General features: G+C 44.4%; 5 protein-coding genes and 2 non-coding genes across 7 annotated transcripts; 5 read left to right on the top strand and 2 right to left on the bottom strand.

Annotated features, from left to right (window-relative positions):
• Window positions 1-49: 49 nt before the first annotated feature.
• Window positions 50-2,776, top strand: PUMCH_004891 (uncharacterized protein; the record flags this gene model as incomplete). Its single annotated transcript, XM_063023808.1, has 1 exon — window positions 50-2,776. The coding sequence occupies one exon, from the start codon at window positions 50-52 to the stop codon at window positions 2,774-2,776; it is 2,727 nt and encodes a 908-aa protein (XP_062879878.1).
• A 75-nt stretch (window positions 2,777-2,851) lies between these two features.
• PUMCH_004890 lies at window positions 2,852-2,924 on the bottom strand. Its single transcript has one exon. It is a non-coding gene; the product is annotated as a tRNA-Phe (tRNA).
• Window positions 2,925-2,928: 4 nt separating this feature from the next.
• On the bottom strand, window positions 2,929-3,001 carry PUMCH_004889. The gene has a single exon. It is a non-coding gene; the product is annotated as a tRNA-Arg (tRNA).
• An 823-nt stretch (window positions 3,002-3,824) lies between these two features.
• PUMCH_004888 (uncharacterized protein) lies at window positions 3,825-5,525 on the top strand (the record flags this gene model as incomplete). The annotated part of the gene is made up of 1 exon (XM_063023807.1): window positions 3,825-5,525. One exon carries the CDS (start codon window positions 3,825-3,827, stop codon window positions 5,523-5,525), a length of 1,701 nt encoding a protein of 566 aa, XP_062879877.1.
• Window positions 5,526-6,784: 1,259 nt separating this feature from the next.
• On the top strand, window positions 6,785-8,035 carry PUMCH_004887 (uncharacterized protein; the record flags this gene model as incomplete). Its single annotated transcript, XM_063023806.1, has 1 exon — window positions 6,785-8,035. The coding sequence occupies one exon, from the start codon at window positions 6,785-6,787 to the stop codon at window positions 8,033-8,035; it is 1,251 nt and encodes a 416-aa protein (XP_062879876.1).
• An 882-nt stretch (window positions 8,036-8,917) lies between these two features.
• On the top strand, window positions 8,918-13,843 carry PUMCH_004886 (uncharacterized protein; the record flags this gene model as incomplete). The annotated part of the gene is made up of 1 exon (XM_063023805.1): window positions 8,918-13,843. One exon carries the CDS (start codon window positions 8,918-8,920, stop codon window positions 13,841-13,843), a length of 4,926 nt encoding a protein of 1,641 aa, XP_062879875.1.
• Window positions 13,844-14,678: 835 nt separating this feature from the next.
• Window positions 14,679-15,857, top strand: PUMCH_004885 (uncharacterized protein; the record flags this gene model as incomplete). The annotated part of the gene is made up of 1 exon (XM_063023804.1): window positions 14,679-15,857. One exon carries the CDS (start codon window positions 14,679-14,681, stop codon window positions 15,855-15,857), a length of 1,179 nt encoding a protein of 392 aa, XP_062879874.1.
• Between the last annotated feature and the right edge of the window lie 52 nt (window positions 15,858-15,909).

Raw genomic sequence — 15,909 nt, 5'->3', positions numbered from 1 at the left:
ACCACACTTTATCACTTATCACTCACGATCGACCACACTTTCATTCTCTATGAGCACCGTCTTCCCGCTTGCATTGCCATACACGGCATCACAGCCCGAGAAGTCGGCTCTCCGCAAAATAGTCTTTCGTGACGATCTAGATCATCGTCGAGTAACGCTTCTGGTGGAGAACGCCAAATGCACTAGCATCTCCCATACATACACTGAACTGGGCCTCAGTGTGGACGAGCCGTTGCGGTACGTAGCCAATGAGCTGCTTTCGCTGCCTCTTCTTCTCAATGTGCCTCAGGCGTACCATCGGGTGAAACTACATGTAGATGTGTCTGGGCTAAATCCCATCTCGAATCCAGAAAACGAATTGTTTATCGTGAAAAGTACAGGACCCGAGAGTGAGCTCTCGGAACTACAAACTTTGCTACTGCTGAACGAATGGGAGTCTGCGCCGCAAGAGATCTCCAAGATATCCTTCAAGGACCTAGTTCCAACTGAGGACCTGAATATTGTAATTGTAAACGACTCCGTTCAGAATGAAACGTTTTCGGGGCTTGTTTCCGTTTCCGTGTGGGAGAAAAGCGCCAAGGGACATTTCTTCTTGTTTAAATTCAACGTCTGGGTGGATCCTATTACCCCCGAACTGATCGAGCCTTCTCTGCCCAGAACAGTAGAATCCGAGGAGGTATCTGACAAGCAGTTCAGTGTCAAAGAACTACGTAAAGCTTTCCATTTCGACTTACAAGATGGCCCTGAGTTCCGTAAAGTGCTCAATAGATACGAACACGATGCTCCGCGGATCAAACGAGGCTTTCTCCAACTCCATGAAGAACTCAAGGGCTTCGAAAGGATTGTAGGGCAGCTCATGCTCCGTCGTAATAAGATCATAGACATCATCGGCGTCATCTTGGATGCCCAATTCAATCCCCTTTTATCGAAGCTCAATGTGCATGCTGCGTTTGCCGCCAAGTTCGCTCTGATTTTCAACGCTTTTCAGTCCAACTGCTCATTCATAGTAGAGGAAATACTTAGCCAGCCCCTCATCTCCAAAATCTCCACATATTGCAGTGTTCCTCTAGCGGAGCCGGGATATGAGTCTTCTCCAAAGAAAAAAATGTTCGAGAAGCAATCAAAAGAGTTTTATGACTGGCTTAATAAGTACTTGTCGAACGAGAAAGATCGGCCCCAGCTGAAGCTATTGCTCAAGAGAAAAACGTTTGAGCTCCTGAAGTTCGATTATTTGAACTCCTTGAACCTCGCTTCGAACAATCAATATTTCAACCAGTTTCTTGAAAACCTAATGAAATTCTCGCATTTGTCTCAAACTAATGGTCTTTTGGACTACAATCTTTTTTTGGACAATAAAGAAAGTCAACAACTTCTAGATGAGAAATGCAGACTATATCTTCACACTTTGTCCAGATTCAACAGCGAGAAATTACAATTACGTCAGATGATTGAGACTTGTCAATCGAACGAAGAATTGACACTTCTACTCAAAGAGAGCCCCATCAACTTCTCTGAAAAGAAAAAGGCGCCAGATTCTGGTCGGCCAAGAATCAACACTCAATCTTTGGATCCAGATCAAATATTCCCGGCATCACCGATTGCACAACCAAACACGGGTCTGTCTGTAGTGAGTCACGACACAGATCAAAACCCGAACATGTCTGGAATTTTGTATGCATTGGGAGGACAAGGGAAGCTTGGATGGCACAAGGAATGGGTTGTCTTGAGAAACGGTCAATTAATGGAGTTTTCTGACTGGAGGAACGGGACATCTCCAATCAATAGGCCCATAGACGTTGCAATTGCAAGTGTTAAGCCTTTCAACCATGACAAGAGAAATTATTGCTTTGAGATTATCTCTTCCTCCGGTCACAAGCATGTTTTTCAGGCTCTCAATAATGAAGAGAGAAATCACTGGATGAAAGCATTGTATAATGCCGGGCAGATTACAAACAGATTGATTTCGTCTGGTCCCAACCAACTGATAGATCTGGCAGTCCAGTCTAAGCCTCGTCTGCACGCTGTGCCACGGGGACAGGGATCACCTGTCTCCATTTATTCTGGTAGATTCCAAGCTGAAGATGATCTTTTGGCGACAGTGCGTGCTGTTGAAGGTAGCGCCAACGACATTTGTGCTGATTGTGGGTCTGCTGACTCTGTGGAGTGGATCTCCCTCAACAATTTGGTAGTTGTGTGTTTGAAATGCTCATCTTGTCACAGGAACATGGGGTCCCATATTTCTAAAGTCAAGTCACTCAAGTTGGACAATTTTAAGGCCGAGCAGCGTGTTCTTCTCAAGTACATCAACAACAATAGCGTTAATGCTTACCTAGAAGAAACGGTTTCCGAAAAGCTTACTCCAGATGCCTCAGACGAACTGAGGCTACGTTATATTCGCCACAAATACGAGCAAAAGACATTTCTAAGTCCTACTGAGAATCTCAATGCAGAGTTGGTGCGCCTGGTTAGGAAAATTGATGTAGCTGGAGTCGCCAAAAGCCTCAATTGTGGAGCAGATCCCAACTTGAATATTCAGGTATCAAACACTTCCTGGTCAGAACCCAGAACCGTCTCATTATTTGAGTATTCATTGAAGAAGTTGGTAGAGGTTGAAGTTCAGGATCAACCACGAAAGTTCTTTGTCATCTCGGAGCTATTAATATTAAACAACTGCAAGGTGCTCGGTACTAAGGATATAAGCGCCGATATTGGGCTCAGTGAGCAGGCCTTGAATTTCTGGAAAGAAAAGGCCGCTCTCTATGGCCCTGCTCAATAGATATACGCCTTTTTAGTAGACATTTATATTCAACAAAATCAATTTGAAGATTATCAAGACAAAAAACCAAAAAAATGCGATTTCTGTGGATCGAACACAGGACCTCCAGATCTTCAGTCTGACGCTCTCCCAACTGAGCTAAAACCGCTTAGAACCCATGCCGGGACTCGAACCCGGAATCTTTTGATTAGAAGTCAAATGCGCTAACCATTACGCCACACAGGCGGTTCTTGCCATTAGAAATGACTAGATTGATATCTTTTAATAAACGAACATATTTGATCGACTGTGGTATTATTCAAGCTCACAGTTGACTTATTTTAATCCCTAATCAACTTTGAGGCCATCTTCTGATATTAATGATGCTTTTGCCGAGAAGAAAGTGTCATTGATTGTGTATTCAGTTAGATGTAAAGGAAGCAAATAAATTTAGGAGACTCATCGTGTAACCAAATTGCCACAACTAAGATACTCTACTTCTAAACACTTGGGTTTGTCGGTTATTTCGGTCTTCAGGTTCCTCCATTAAGGGCTTTTGGGGGGAAACGATTATGACAGTGCCTGAATTAATTCTTGTACTGAAAATGTCTCTCACTTTATGTGACTAACTTCGCTGAAATTATCAAGGCCCAGCATCAGAAATGCAAGTGATCCGCTAGAAACACGGCCTCTAGGTTCAGCAGAACGACCTCATGGACCAAACGTAACACCCAGTGAACGCTTGGCAAAATGAACAACGAGAAAAGAAAAATAGCATGATAAAATGGAAGTTCCATTGTTAATAAAATACCAAAATTCAAAGTGCCATTGTCGCAAATTTTCTGAATCCCATGACTCAATTCCACTTTTGTAATTCAATGTACCATCGCATGCAATATTGAGTATTGACTACCAAAGTGACAGAATACACTGTAACAACACCAATTCCTCTCAAATCCAAATTACATGTATTTCTAAGAAGGGATTTATCTTTCACTACACCCACCCACTCAATTTCCTTTAATAACCCATTTCTCCGGTCGTGGTTCCTGTGATCTCATCACACCTAATGAACATATTAGGAAGCACATTCCGTCGTTCTCACATCCTCGCGCTCCATCAATTCACGCCTAGAGCCCTGCTCCGCAAAATGATCCAGTTACACAAGCAGATCACACTCAACGAAACAGAACAAAAGATCCACACGGTTCTCACAGACTTCTGTGGTCGGTACAACGAAACAAAAGCTCCAGCAGACCAGCTAGAGCTACGGATCACCGGCGGCTGGGTAAGAGACAAGCTCTTGGGACATGAAAGTCATGACCTAGACATTGCTATCAATGTTCTTTCTGGAGAAGAGTTTGCAACCCAGCTCTTGCAGTTTGCAAGCGATGAGGGCTACAACTTGGGGCTGAACAGCACGGATCTCCACAAAATCAAGAAGAATCCAGAGAAGTCGAAGCATCTCGAAACATGCACTACGAAGATCTACGGGCTTGATATCGATTTCGTCAACTTGCGTAACGAACAGTATACTGAGGACAGCCGGGTTCCCATTATCGAGTGTGGAACGGCCGAAGAGGATGCATTGAGAAGAGATGCCACGCTAAATGCTCTTTTCTACAATGTCACTAAGAATGAAATTGAAGACTTGACTGGACGTGGTCTTGCAGACTTGCAGGCTGGCGTCTTGCGCACGCCATTGCAGCCATTGCAAACGTTCTTGGACGACCCACTCCGTGTTTTGCGTCTCATTCGATTTGCTGCCCAATTCAATTTCACCATTGAGCCTGAAACATTGAGTGCTATGGTAGACCCTGAGCTTAAAACTGCCCTTGTGCACAAGATCAGTAGGGAGCGTGTAGGCGTTGAGCTAGAAAAGACACTTAAAAGTAACAATGTCTCTTATGGTCTTCGATTGATTAATTATGTTGGATTGACGCCAATACTATTCGACTCAGGAACTCTACGCCCTACAATCATGAAACTCAACGACCAAAAACTTCTTGACGAGCTTAGAATTCAGGAGCAGATGGTGGATACAAGAGTGGATGAATCAACACAAATCTTTGATCTGTTTTGTGAATACGTACAAAAAAACCAGTGTTTTGGCACGATTGCCAGAGCCATCCTTGGAAACCCTTCTACCACCAAACAGTTCTGGCTCTTTGTAACCTTAGAGCCATATGGCGGCATATTCGTCAAAGCAAGCGAAAAAAAGAAGACAGAGATGAATTACGTGGAGCTTATCATCAAAGAGGGTTTGCGTTTTGGCAGAGGTGATTATGACCTGGCGTCGAAGCTTACCGCCTCCACGAGAGATGAGTTTCTTCATAGCCATTTTGCTTGTCCGGCAGAAACGACCCGTTCGGAATTGGGAACTTATATCCGCAAGTACGGGGAGCATTTTGAATTGAATTTGGTTGGCAATGCGTTCCTAGATGTGCTTAATAGTGTCACTGTCACTGATCAGATTCGCACCTTACCCACGCCAAATGGAACTAAAGTCGAGGTGAGTGAGCAAATCTTGGATTCCATCATAGAGAAATATGATGCGTTCCTTGCCACCATCCAACGGCGCAATTTAAACGATGTCCGCGAGATGAAGCCAATAATCGATGGCAAAGTAATCAGCAAGGCATTGGAGAGGAAGCCGGGTCCTTGGATGCGCCCGGTCACAGATGAAGTTGTTCTGTGGCAATTAGATCATCCGGAGGGCACTGCCGAGGAGTGTCTTGAGCATGTTAGACAATTCTTAAAGGAGATGTGATTTTCACCGAGAATCTGAGCCGTAATTCCCGCATACAAAAGATGACTGTGGTAATATATAGAGAAATAAATAGAGTAATTCGGTCTCCTAGTTGCATATTAGTACCGAGCTACACCACGAACAAATTAATTGTACCAGGCGTCAAATTTTGAGAAGCAATGAAGGAGGTGTGGGAATTGAATGAACTAGAAGATCACGACCCATGAGTAGACTTCTGCCGCCGAGCTCAATTCTGGAGGCAGTTGTTACAATTATTGATGGTGCTACGAATTGAACATTAAACAAACATACTTAGAACAAAGCTAAAGGTCGGCAAGAAAAAAAAAGATGACTAGAGCAAGAGTAAAGATATTGGACATAAGATTCCACAGGTTGAAATCTTTGTACCTGCCAAAGTGTTCCTACCAAATAAATCAAACAACCTGAACTACGCGAACTCAATCGAATAATGCAAAAGACAATTACAATCCGATGAATTTTCTGAAGCTTCCTCAAATGATGCCTCTCGAATTGGGTCTGTGGTCTGTTAGGGGGTTTATTGGTGATTTCAATAGGGATCGTTTACCAAGGCCGGTCACGATACTTGCTAATTGTTTGAATGTATAAGAAAAACCAATACTCTAAATTATGCTTGTCCGTTTGGATTCTTCTAATCGGCCTAGATATATAGTCGTGAATCGTATTCTAGGAGGTTCCTCTTCAGGCACAATCTCTCTTCCTTATGGGAATACGGGAGTTGTATTGAGATAGTTCCCTGTTAAGGCAAAGTCTCTTCTCTTTATAGGAGTATGAGAACCGTATGGGAACGGATTCCCTCTAGGCTGAAACTCTTTTCTTTTGGTATTACGGCTCCGCCAGTGCCCTCACATAGTCCAATTGAGAGTCTGAGACACAACAATCTTTACTTGCAACAGCAAAATTTGTAAGGTATTGAGGTCTTTGCAAAACAAACGCTCTCGTCTGGAATTTGCCAGCAGTTGCAGACTTGTTGCTGTCTACACCAGATAGCTGTCATCCTTCCGTATCAATCTAATTCCGAATATCAAACGATATCTCAAAAAAAAAATAAAACCATGAAAATCGGATATGCTTTAGAGAATGGTTCTTCTACAACAGTTCAAATTTTCAGCGAAATATTTTTTTTTCAAATCCGACCCTTAAAGGCCTTCTATAAATTTAGCATGCGCGGTTCATCTTTGTGTTTGTACACATACTTCTTGCAACACCGAGTTTATTCCTGAGAAGAAAATTACACGGAAATGCAGTGGATTTCGACCTTAGTCAACTTATTCCCAAAACATTGGGCTAAAAGTCTCCCAGCTGAGGATCTCTCTGCTGAAAGTGAGATTAATGAAGGCACCGACGTTGGTACTTGCACGGGCACTCCTGAAAACATCAATGAAGATGTCTCGAAAGAAGCATTTGATTTGGAAGAAGGTTTTCAAAGTGTGCAAGTGAACATCCATGGAGCTTTGATTGTGTTCAAGTTCATGATGATTCGAATTGTCTGGTACGCTTGTTTCGACAACGCCATGCGAATTCTTAATGCGGATGATAGATCACAGTTTGTGGAAAGTACTCAAGCTTTCCAACTGGTGGTTTTCAATGGATTTAGACTGCTTGTCAGCTTACACGAGGAGATCATGCGGACTATCCGCTGTATGGCACTCGGCCTAATGCACCCAACATCATACTGTGCCGAAATGATTATGAGTTATCACAGTCTCAGGGATGAAATCAACAGTTTTGCATCCATTGAGTATCCTGACAATGCTTGGGGTGCTCAGGCGAGCCACCTTAGGAATGAAGTGATCCGTAAATTTAACGAGGATACTCAACTGGTGATATACTACTGCGGTTATATGATACCGAGCTTCTGGGAAATGGCTATCGCAAGGCTGAAATTGCACATGGAGCTCGCGTGGGAAAAAGTAGGAACCCTTTATTGTTTCGTGTTTACTTTGCTATGGGTTCTCCTGACTATTCCCACAGAATTAGTGAGTTCTGCGCTGGAAATAGCAACGACATCTCTTTCCCAAAACATGGCCGTGAGCGATCTGGAACCTCCCTTCATGTATTACAGAACTGTGCCATGGGAGAATTGGACAAGCACACAAACACTCTGGATGTGCCTTGTATCAGGTCTCGCTTTACTTCTCTTGACCACGTTGATTCTTCTCTTCGTCAAACCTGCCTTCTTTCAGAGGATTAAGAATTCATTTAGTAAGACAACAAGAACCGCATATGCAAGATGGAAGAGTATCGGAAAGTCCCTCGAAGGACCTTGGCCTAAGGACATCTCAAAAGAGGATTTCGCCTCGGTCGGCGCTTATAGGCCTTCGGTCGTAGGTATTCATTTGGAGTCTGTTTACAAAGCTAGGCTCGATGAAGTGGAGATCAACACTTGCTGGGTAACAGTGCCCGTGGAGGACGTTTATAGCGACGATCCGCCACCAATGAGAAGGGCTCCCCCAGGGCTCCAAACGCAAGCTCACACCACGGAGCCCTAGGCTTTTTGGAGAGAGTCCTAGGCATGTTGGCGCCTGGCCGATACTTCAGCAGCGGGTCTGCTGATCCTCTAAGTTTTTATATCATCGATGTTCTCAATATTCAAATTATATCCTATTCTTACTATAGCCAATCGAGATTAAACGACTAAAGCATTTCGTGTGAGCACTTCGTTGTGGAAGAAGTTGTTGTTGTGGGAATGAGGAATTGGCGCCTCTATATGTAGAGATTGATTGTGTCTCGCACGCATGAACTATCATAAAGTGAGTGAAGTGGACCTCTCAGATTATTTAATGAGGATTGAAATCGAGTTCTTAAAAATTCTCTTGTCTTGAATAAAATTGAACCCGAATTGTTTTTATATTTTTCTGGATATCTCTTAATACACTTTACAATAAAGGCGGCTGTGGTAGACTACTCTGGCGGTAGTCTCGATTAAAAATTGATGTTTGTCAAATAATGCACAGTTGAGAAGATCTATTGTTGAGTTGTAAACTGTCTTTATGATTTGATCAGGGTTTGATGTTTCGGGATTGTATTAACCGGCTAGAACACAATACTCATGGTGACCGGGATCAAGATTCTTTTTGCGGATGAACAATTTCACAGTGGGCAAAATTAGCGAAGATAACATTGACTTGTAGTTGTTGAATTCATATTTGAGACAGATTGAATACCACCACCATGGCTGAAGCTCCACCACTGACTAACCCCCATCCACCGCTTTAATAATCATCACACCACCACATCAACAACCTTTCTTAAAGACTGTAGACTGTAGTAGATTTTAATCAGGGCTCCAGGACCACATCCTTGTATGTTGAGTGTATTTGTTTAGAAAATTTGTATCAAGTCCTGTCTAAGTCTATTTCATCAGAAGATCTATGTCAATACCTACCCAAGTGTATCAATGCAGAAAATGTGGATCAAGTCCTTTAGAAGTGTATTTATGCAAATATACCCCTTTTTCAAATCCATCAATTTTCATCAAATCGCTAAATATACAAATCACTCCCTCCAGACCCTTCGCTTCTCTGACCACTATAGTCCTACCAGGTCCTGCACCACCATGCATGATTTTTTCTCAGACTCATACTTTCTGGCCCAGAACCAACACCCCCCTAAACCAAATGTCGAAGGTCCAAAAGGTGTCAATTCTCGGCAGGGAATCCATCCATGTGGGTTTCGGCATCCACAGCCATATTGTCGAGGAGACTCTCACCAATGAGAAGTCCTCGACCTACGTCATAATCACAGATAAGAACATGGAAAAGACGGCCCCATTCCAGAATTTGGTGGCTGCCTTCAACGAGCAGCTTCCGGTGCTCCGTCCCGACGCTCGTCTTTTGCAATACTCCGTTTCTCCGGGCGAAAACAACAAGTCTCGTGAGACCAAAGCTCAGGTGGAAGACTTCCTCTTGCTCAAAGGATGCACCCGTGACACCGTCATCGTTGCCGTTGGCGGTGGTGTTGTTGGAGACATGATCGGTTTCGTTGCTGCTACGTTCATGCGTGGTGTTCGTGTTATACAAGTGCCCAGTACGCTTCTCGCCATGGTTGACTCATCCATCGGAGGAAAGACGGCCGTCGACACTGCGGTCGGCAAGAACTTCATCGGTGCATTCCACCAGCCCAGATATGTATTTGTAGACGTAGCCTTTTTGAGCTCTTTGCCAGCTAGACAGTTCATCAATGGTATGGCTGAGGTGGTGAAGACTGCTGCCATCTGGAACGAGGCCGAGTTCACCAGACTCGAGAACTTCGCCAAGACATTCATTGCGACCGTCACTGCTGACGAAATCGATCTCTTGTCCATTAAAGACGCCGTCGTGCAGACCGTCTTGGAGTCCATCAAGGTCAAGGCAGATGTGGTCTCCAAGGATGAGAAGGAGTCCAGTTTGAGAAACTTGCTTAATTTCGGCCACACCATCGGCCACGCCATCGAGGCAATCGTCACCCCTCAAGCTTTGCACGGTGAGTGTGTTGCTGTCGGAATGGTCAAGGAGGCTGAATTGGCCCGTTACTGGGGTATTCTCAGCCCAACAGCCGTGGCCAGATTGGTCAAGTGCATTGCCGCATACAACTTGCCTACTACCATTGACGACAAGATCTTCCTCAGTGCCGTTGGCCACAAACGTCACTTCATTGAGAACAACACCTTGTTGGACAAAATGGCCATCGACAAGAAAAATGATGGTTCCAAGATCAGAACCGTCATCTTGGAAGCCATTGGCAAGTGCTACCAACTCAAAGCTCACGAGGTCTCCAAACAAGATTTGAGATTCGTCTTGACTGATGAGACCCTAGTATACCCATTCAACAAGAGCGCCGTTCCAGCCGAGTCCGTGGTCGTCCCACCCGGCTCCAAATCCATCTCCAACAGAGCTCTTATTCTAGCTGCTTTGGGTCAAGGCACAGTTCGTATCAAGAACTTGCTTCACTCTGATGACACAAAGCATATGCTTGCCGCCGTTGCTGCTTTGAAGAGTGCCGAAATTTCTACCGAGGACAACGGTGACACCATTGTAGTCAAGGGCAATGGTGGTAATTTGATCACTTGTGATGAGGAACTCTACTTGGGAAATGCAGGTACCGCTTCTAGATTCTTGACCACAGTTGCCTCATTGGTTGGCATCAACAAGGAATCCAACGACTACTCCATTCTCACAGGAAATGCCAGAATGCAAGAGCGCCCAATTGGCCCTCTTGTTGATGCCTTACGCGCTAATGGATCTGACATTGAATACCTCAACAACACTGGCTCTTTGCCATTAAAGATTAAGGCAGGCAAGGGTTTGAAGGGTGGCCGTATTGAGTTGGCAGCAACCATCTCTTCCCAGTACGTTTCTTCCATCTTGATGTGCGCCCCTTACGCAGATGAAGAGGTCACTTTGTCTTTGGTTGGAGGCAAGCCAATTTCGCAGTTGTACATAGATATGACCACCGCCATGATGAAGGACTTTGGTATTGAAGTCACAAAGTCTACTACCGAGGAGTACACCTACCACATTCCTAAAGGTATCTACAAAAACCCCGAGGTCTACGAGGTCGAATCCGATGCTTCGTCTGCTACATACCCACTTGCATTTGCTGCTTTGACTGGTACTTCTTGCACAGTTCCTAACATTGGCAGCTCGTCTTTGCAGGGTGACGCACGTTTTGCTGTGGATGTTTTGAAACCAATGGGATGTACTGTCATCCAATCTGCTACCTCTACCACTGTGACTGGTCCACCAGTTGGTGGCTTGAAGGCTTTGCCACATGTGGACATGGAGCCAATGACCGACGCCTTTTTGACCGCTTCTGTTGTCGCTGCTGTTGCAAACGAGTCAACTCCAACACAAATTACTGGTATTGCCAACCAAAGAGTCAAGGAGTGCAACAGAATTAAGGCCATGGTTGATGAATTGGCCAAATTTGGTGTTCATGCTTCGGAATTGCCTGATGGAATCTCTATCAACGGAATCTCAATTGACAGCTTGAAAACTCCATCCTTGGAGAACCACGGTATCTGCACCTACGATGATCATAGAGTTGCTATGTCATTCTCTTTATTAGCTTTGATGTGTAAGGACCCGGTTTTGATCACCGAAAGATCATGTACCGGGAAGACCTGGCCAGGCTGGTGGGATGTATTGCACACCAAGTTCCAAATCGAGCTTGATGGATACGAAGAGCCACTCGATGTTAGTGAGCGTCAATCCTTGGCCAGAAAAGCTAAGAATGGCCAGAAGTCTATTTTTGTCATTGGTATGCGTGCCGCAGGCAAGTCGACAATCAGTAAGTGGATGGCCGAGAGTTTGGGCTTTGAGCTTTTGGATGTGGACACTGTCTTCGAGAAGTCCCATGGTGACATCAGAGATTACATCAAGGAGCACGGCTGGCCAAAGTTTAGAGAGATCGAGGCTCAAATGCTCAAGACCCTCCTTAATGAAAACACAGTTGGTCACGTTATCTCTACTGGTGGTGGTGTTGTTGAAAATGCTGAATCCAGAGACCTCTTGAAGGCTTACGCAAAATCTGGTGGAATTGTCCTCCATTTGGAACGTAACTTGGACACCACAGTCGAATTTCTCAACAGCGATGCCTCGAGACCATCTTTGCCTGGTGAGATTGAGGAGGTTTGGAACAAGAGAAGAGACTTGTACCATGACTGCTCAAACCATTACTTGTACTCGATTAGGTGGTCCGACTCTACTGAAGCTGCTCACTTGAAGAACACATTCCTTGGCTTTTTGGATCATGTAACTGGCCATGGTCATGTTCCAGTGCCTCACAAAAGATCTTTTGTCGTCTCTGTGCCAGTTAGTGATGTCAACACATACGCAAAGCAACTTCCAGAAATCTCTCTCGGATGTGATGCTGTAGAGGTTCGTGCTGATCTTTTCAAGGAGTACACTCCTTCGTTTGTGGCTAAGCAAATTGCTCTCTTGCGTAAGTACAGCTCATTGCCAATTATGTTCACAATTCGTACTAAGAGCCAAGGTGGACAGATTGAGGACAATGACAAGCTCGTCGAAACCTTGTCTCTTTTAGCCATCAAGTTGGGTGTTGCATACTTGAGCGTCCCATTGACAGAAAAGGAGAGTACTCTCAAGAAAATTATTTCTCAAAAGGGATTCACCCAATTCATTGCTTCTTTTGTTGATGCTTCTGGCGAGTTGTCTTGGACCGACCCTGAGTTTGACAACTTGTACAATCGTGCTGTGACTATCAACGCAGACATTGTTCAATTTGTTGGCATCGCGGGCTCCCTTCAAGACAATATTGACCTCGAGAAATTTAGAGCCTCTCACACTGACATTCCTCTTATTGCATACAACAGAGGCGAGCAAGGTAAGTTGTCAAAGATCATGAACAAACTTTTGACACCTGTATCAAATCAAATCATTAAGGAGCAACCAGAGTTCGAGTTTACCGTTGTTGAAATCAACAAGGCTTTCGGCGACATCGGTGGTTTCTTCAGAAACAAGTTCGCGGTTGTTGGCTCTCCAGTCTCTCACTCCAGATCTCCATTCTTGCATAGCGCTTTGTACAAACAGTTAGGACTCCCTTACGAGTTTTCCACATACGAATCTGACAATGCAGACGAGGTGTTCGAAAAATTGATGTCTGCCCCAGACTTCGGAGGATTGGCTGTTACCATTCCTTTGAAATTGGACATCATGAAGCACGTGGATGAGCTCTCTGAGTCTGCTCAAGTTATCGGTGCAGTAAACACTGTGGTGCCTATTGATGGTCAAAATGGCAAGTTCCGTGGTGACAACACTGATTGGTTTGGAATCACAAACTCCTTTACTAGAGCCGGCTTCTCTTCTCTGGATTCAGCAGTGAACGGTTTAGTCATCGGAAGCGGTGGCACAGCTAGAGCTGCTGTCTATGCTTTGAAGCAATTAGGTTGTCAAAAGATCTACATGATCAACAGAACTGTGTCAAAGTTGACACCAATCAAGGAATCCTTGCCTGACTTCAATATTGAGATTCTCGATTCCGCTGAAGCTGTTGCTTCTGCAGAGCCAGTTTCTTTGGTTGTGTCTTGTGTTCCAGCTGACAAGCCACTTGACGAGACTTTGGCTCAAAACTTGAACAGTTTGTTGACCGCAAGTGCTCACACAACCAACTGCCACTTCTTGCTTGATGCTGCCTACAAGCCAAGAGTTACCCCGGTAATGCAAATGGCCGAGAAACTTGGATGGGCTGTCATTCCAGGTGTTGAGATGTTGGTTAACCAGGGTGTTCTCCAGTTCGAGATCCACACTGGGTTTTCGGCTTCTTACCACGTCGCTCACGACGCTGTTTTTTCCGAGTAAACGATTGATTTCAAAATCAAGACAATAGATAATGATTAAATGCTAAACATCACAATAAAAGTTATAGAATCCAGAGCGCGAACATGGTTGATTGGGACCAGTTTAATAATGTAGCCGGATCATTCCAAAAGTTCCAAGCCCCTCAGCAATGTTGCATGTACATCTCTCGAACAATTCAAAGAATGGGTTTGTTACCCATATCCACACACTAGGACCTTCCTGTCGGTGAGTTTGTCGACATCTGTGCTGAGCCATGGAAATTTAAAACAATTCAATTCTCTGTGCCTTCTGAATTCTATTACAGCAGACTAGATTAGAATACAAACTGACACAAAGAGAACACAAAATACTTCCGTATAGCGAGGGCCTCACTGAGCCTCCCTCAGCAGCTGAGGCCATTAAACGACTGTTTCGGTGACTGTTTATTTCAGAATACACATCAATAAAGAATATAAATTCCACGAGTTTTATTGCATCTTTTTTTTTCAGTAGGTAAGTATTGTCTTTCTTCGATCTCGTATCGTGCATTACGCTTTGAGTGGCTGCAAATTCTATCTGCACTCTTATCTTCCCCCAACTGCTCTTATCGGTGCGATCAGTCCGTGTGCAGTGCAATGGAAATGACCGAAAAGAAAGAAAAGCCAGATCGCCGCCAGCGGAAAAACTTAGCGTGATGCCAGAATATCACAAACCTCATACTATCTCTTGTTAGAAAATTCTCGAAGCTTTTTTTGGCAAACACCAGTCAGAACACATAGCTTGCCAACCTCATCGCCTACTCCGAGCCCGCATCGGACTTTAGAAGCTTCTCTCAACTACTTCTTTTTCCTTACTAATGCAACGCCAACTTCGAACGACAGCAATGCGAATATGCGGCTGTCGAAGATTCTCCTCCGCCGTCTTTCTTCGACAAATGCAACAAGATAGATCCACGGAATCGAGTCTTTTGCATAATGTCAAGAGCTTTTTCACTCCGAGAAAGCTGCAACACCAACTTGATCTCGAGGCACGCGAAGAGCGGGAAAACGCAACAAATCCTTATATTCAGTACCCGCTAGTCACCAAAGAACAGATGCGCCGTATTTCCACCGATAGATATCGATTCGAAGTGGGCTATGCCTCCTTTGCTCACCACAGTGTCAATACCAGCCCCATCGTACATTCTTTGAGCGATTTGACCGATCCAGCGCAGCTTAATTCCCTTCTACCGCGAAGAAGACCTCACGGTTCTCCTGCTGATACGTTGTCTATCAAGGCCGGTGACGATGCAATGTTGGTGTCGCCTACAGTGATGGCTATCGCCGACGGGATATCGGGATGGGAGTCCAAAGGAGAACAGTGCTCATCGGGGATATGGGCACGCTCCATGCTCGAAACTTTGAGTCGTTTGATGACCGAATACAAATTAAGCCATTCTCCGCATCCTCTTAACAGTCGGGACATTGATCAGATCCTAGATGACTCGTACCTCCACACATCACATTTAATGGACCTTCAGGATTTAAAGGGCTCCTCTACCCTTATATTGGCGATGTTGAGTGGAGAAACGCTCAAGTACATCAGTATTGGAGACTGTAAGTTGTTTGTCGTTCGTGAGGGTGAAATCATCCTATCCAACAAAGAACAAATGGCCGATTACTTGTGTCCAGTACAGATCGGAACACAAACTTTAAGCGTTCTTCCATCAGAGGTGGCTGTTGTTGACGAGATTGACTTGAAGGTTGGTGATATCATCGTCATGTGCTCAGATGGAGTCTCTGATAATTTATACGATTGGGAGCTTTTACAAGCACTCGATGAGTTTTTGAACTTTAAAAAGGATAATCTTCGAGCTGTCGCCAACAAGATCATTGCCCAATGTAAATCCGTGGCCTTTGATGATAATGCTTACACACCTTATAATGAGAAGGTGCTGAAGTTGCCGTCTGCAAGATTTGGCAAGAACATATCTTTGGGTGGAAAAATGGATGATATGTCGCTATGCATAGCACGAGTGTCTCCCAACAAACAATAGCATCTTCACGAGCAAATGACAGCTCCTCTAATTATATATTCAAATTGATATT

Source organism: Australozyma saopauloensis, chromosome 6 (genome assembly GCF_035610405.1).
Source record: "Australozyma saopauloensis chromosome 6, complete sequence".
Classification (NCBI taxonomy): Eukaryota; Fungi; Ascomycota; class Pichiomycetes; order Serinales; family Metschnikowiaceae; genus Australozyma; species Australozyma saopauloensis.
The sequence above is the reverse complement of the archived record's forward strand: the minus strand, read 5'-3'. Positions and strand labels throughout refer to the sequence as shown.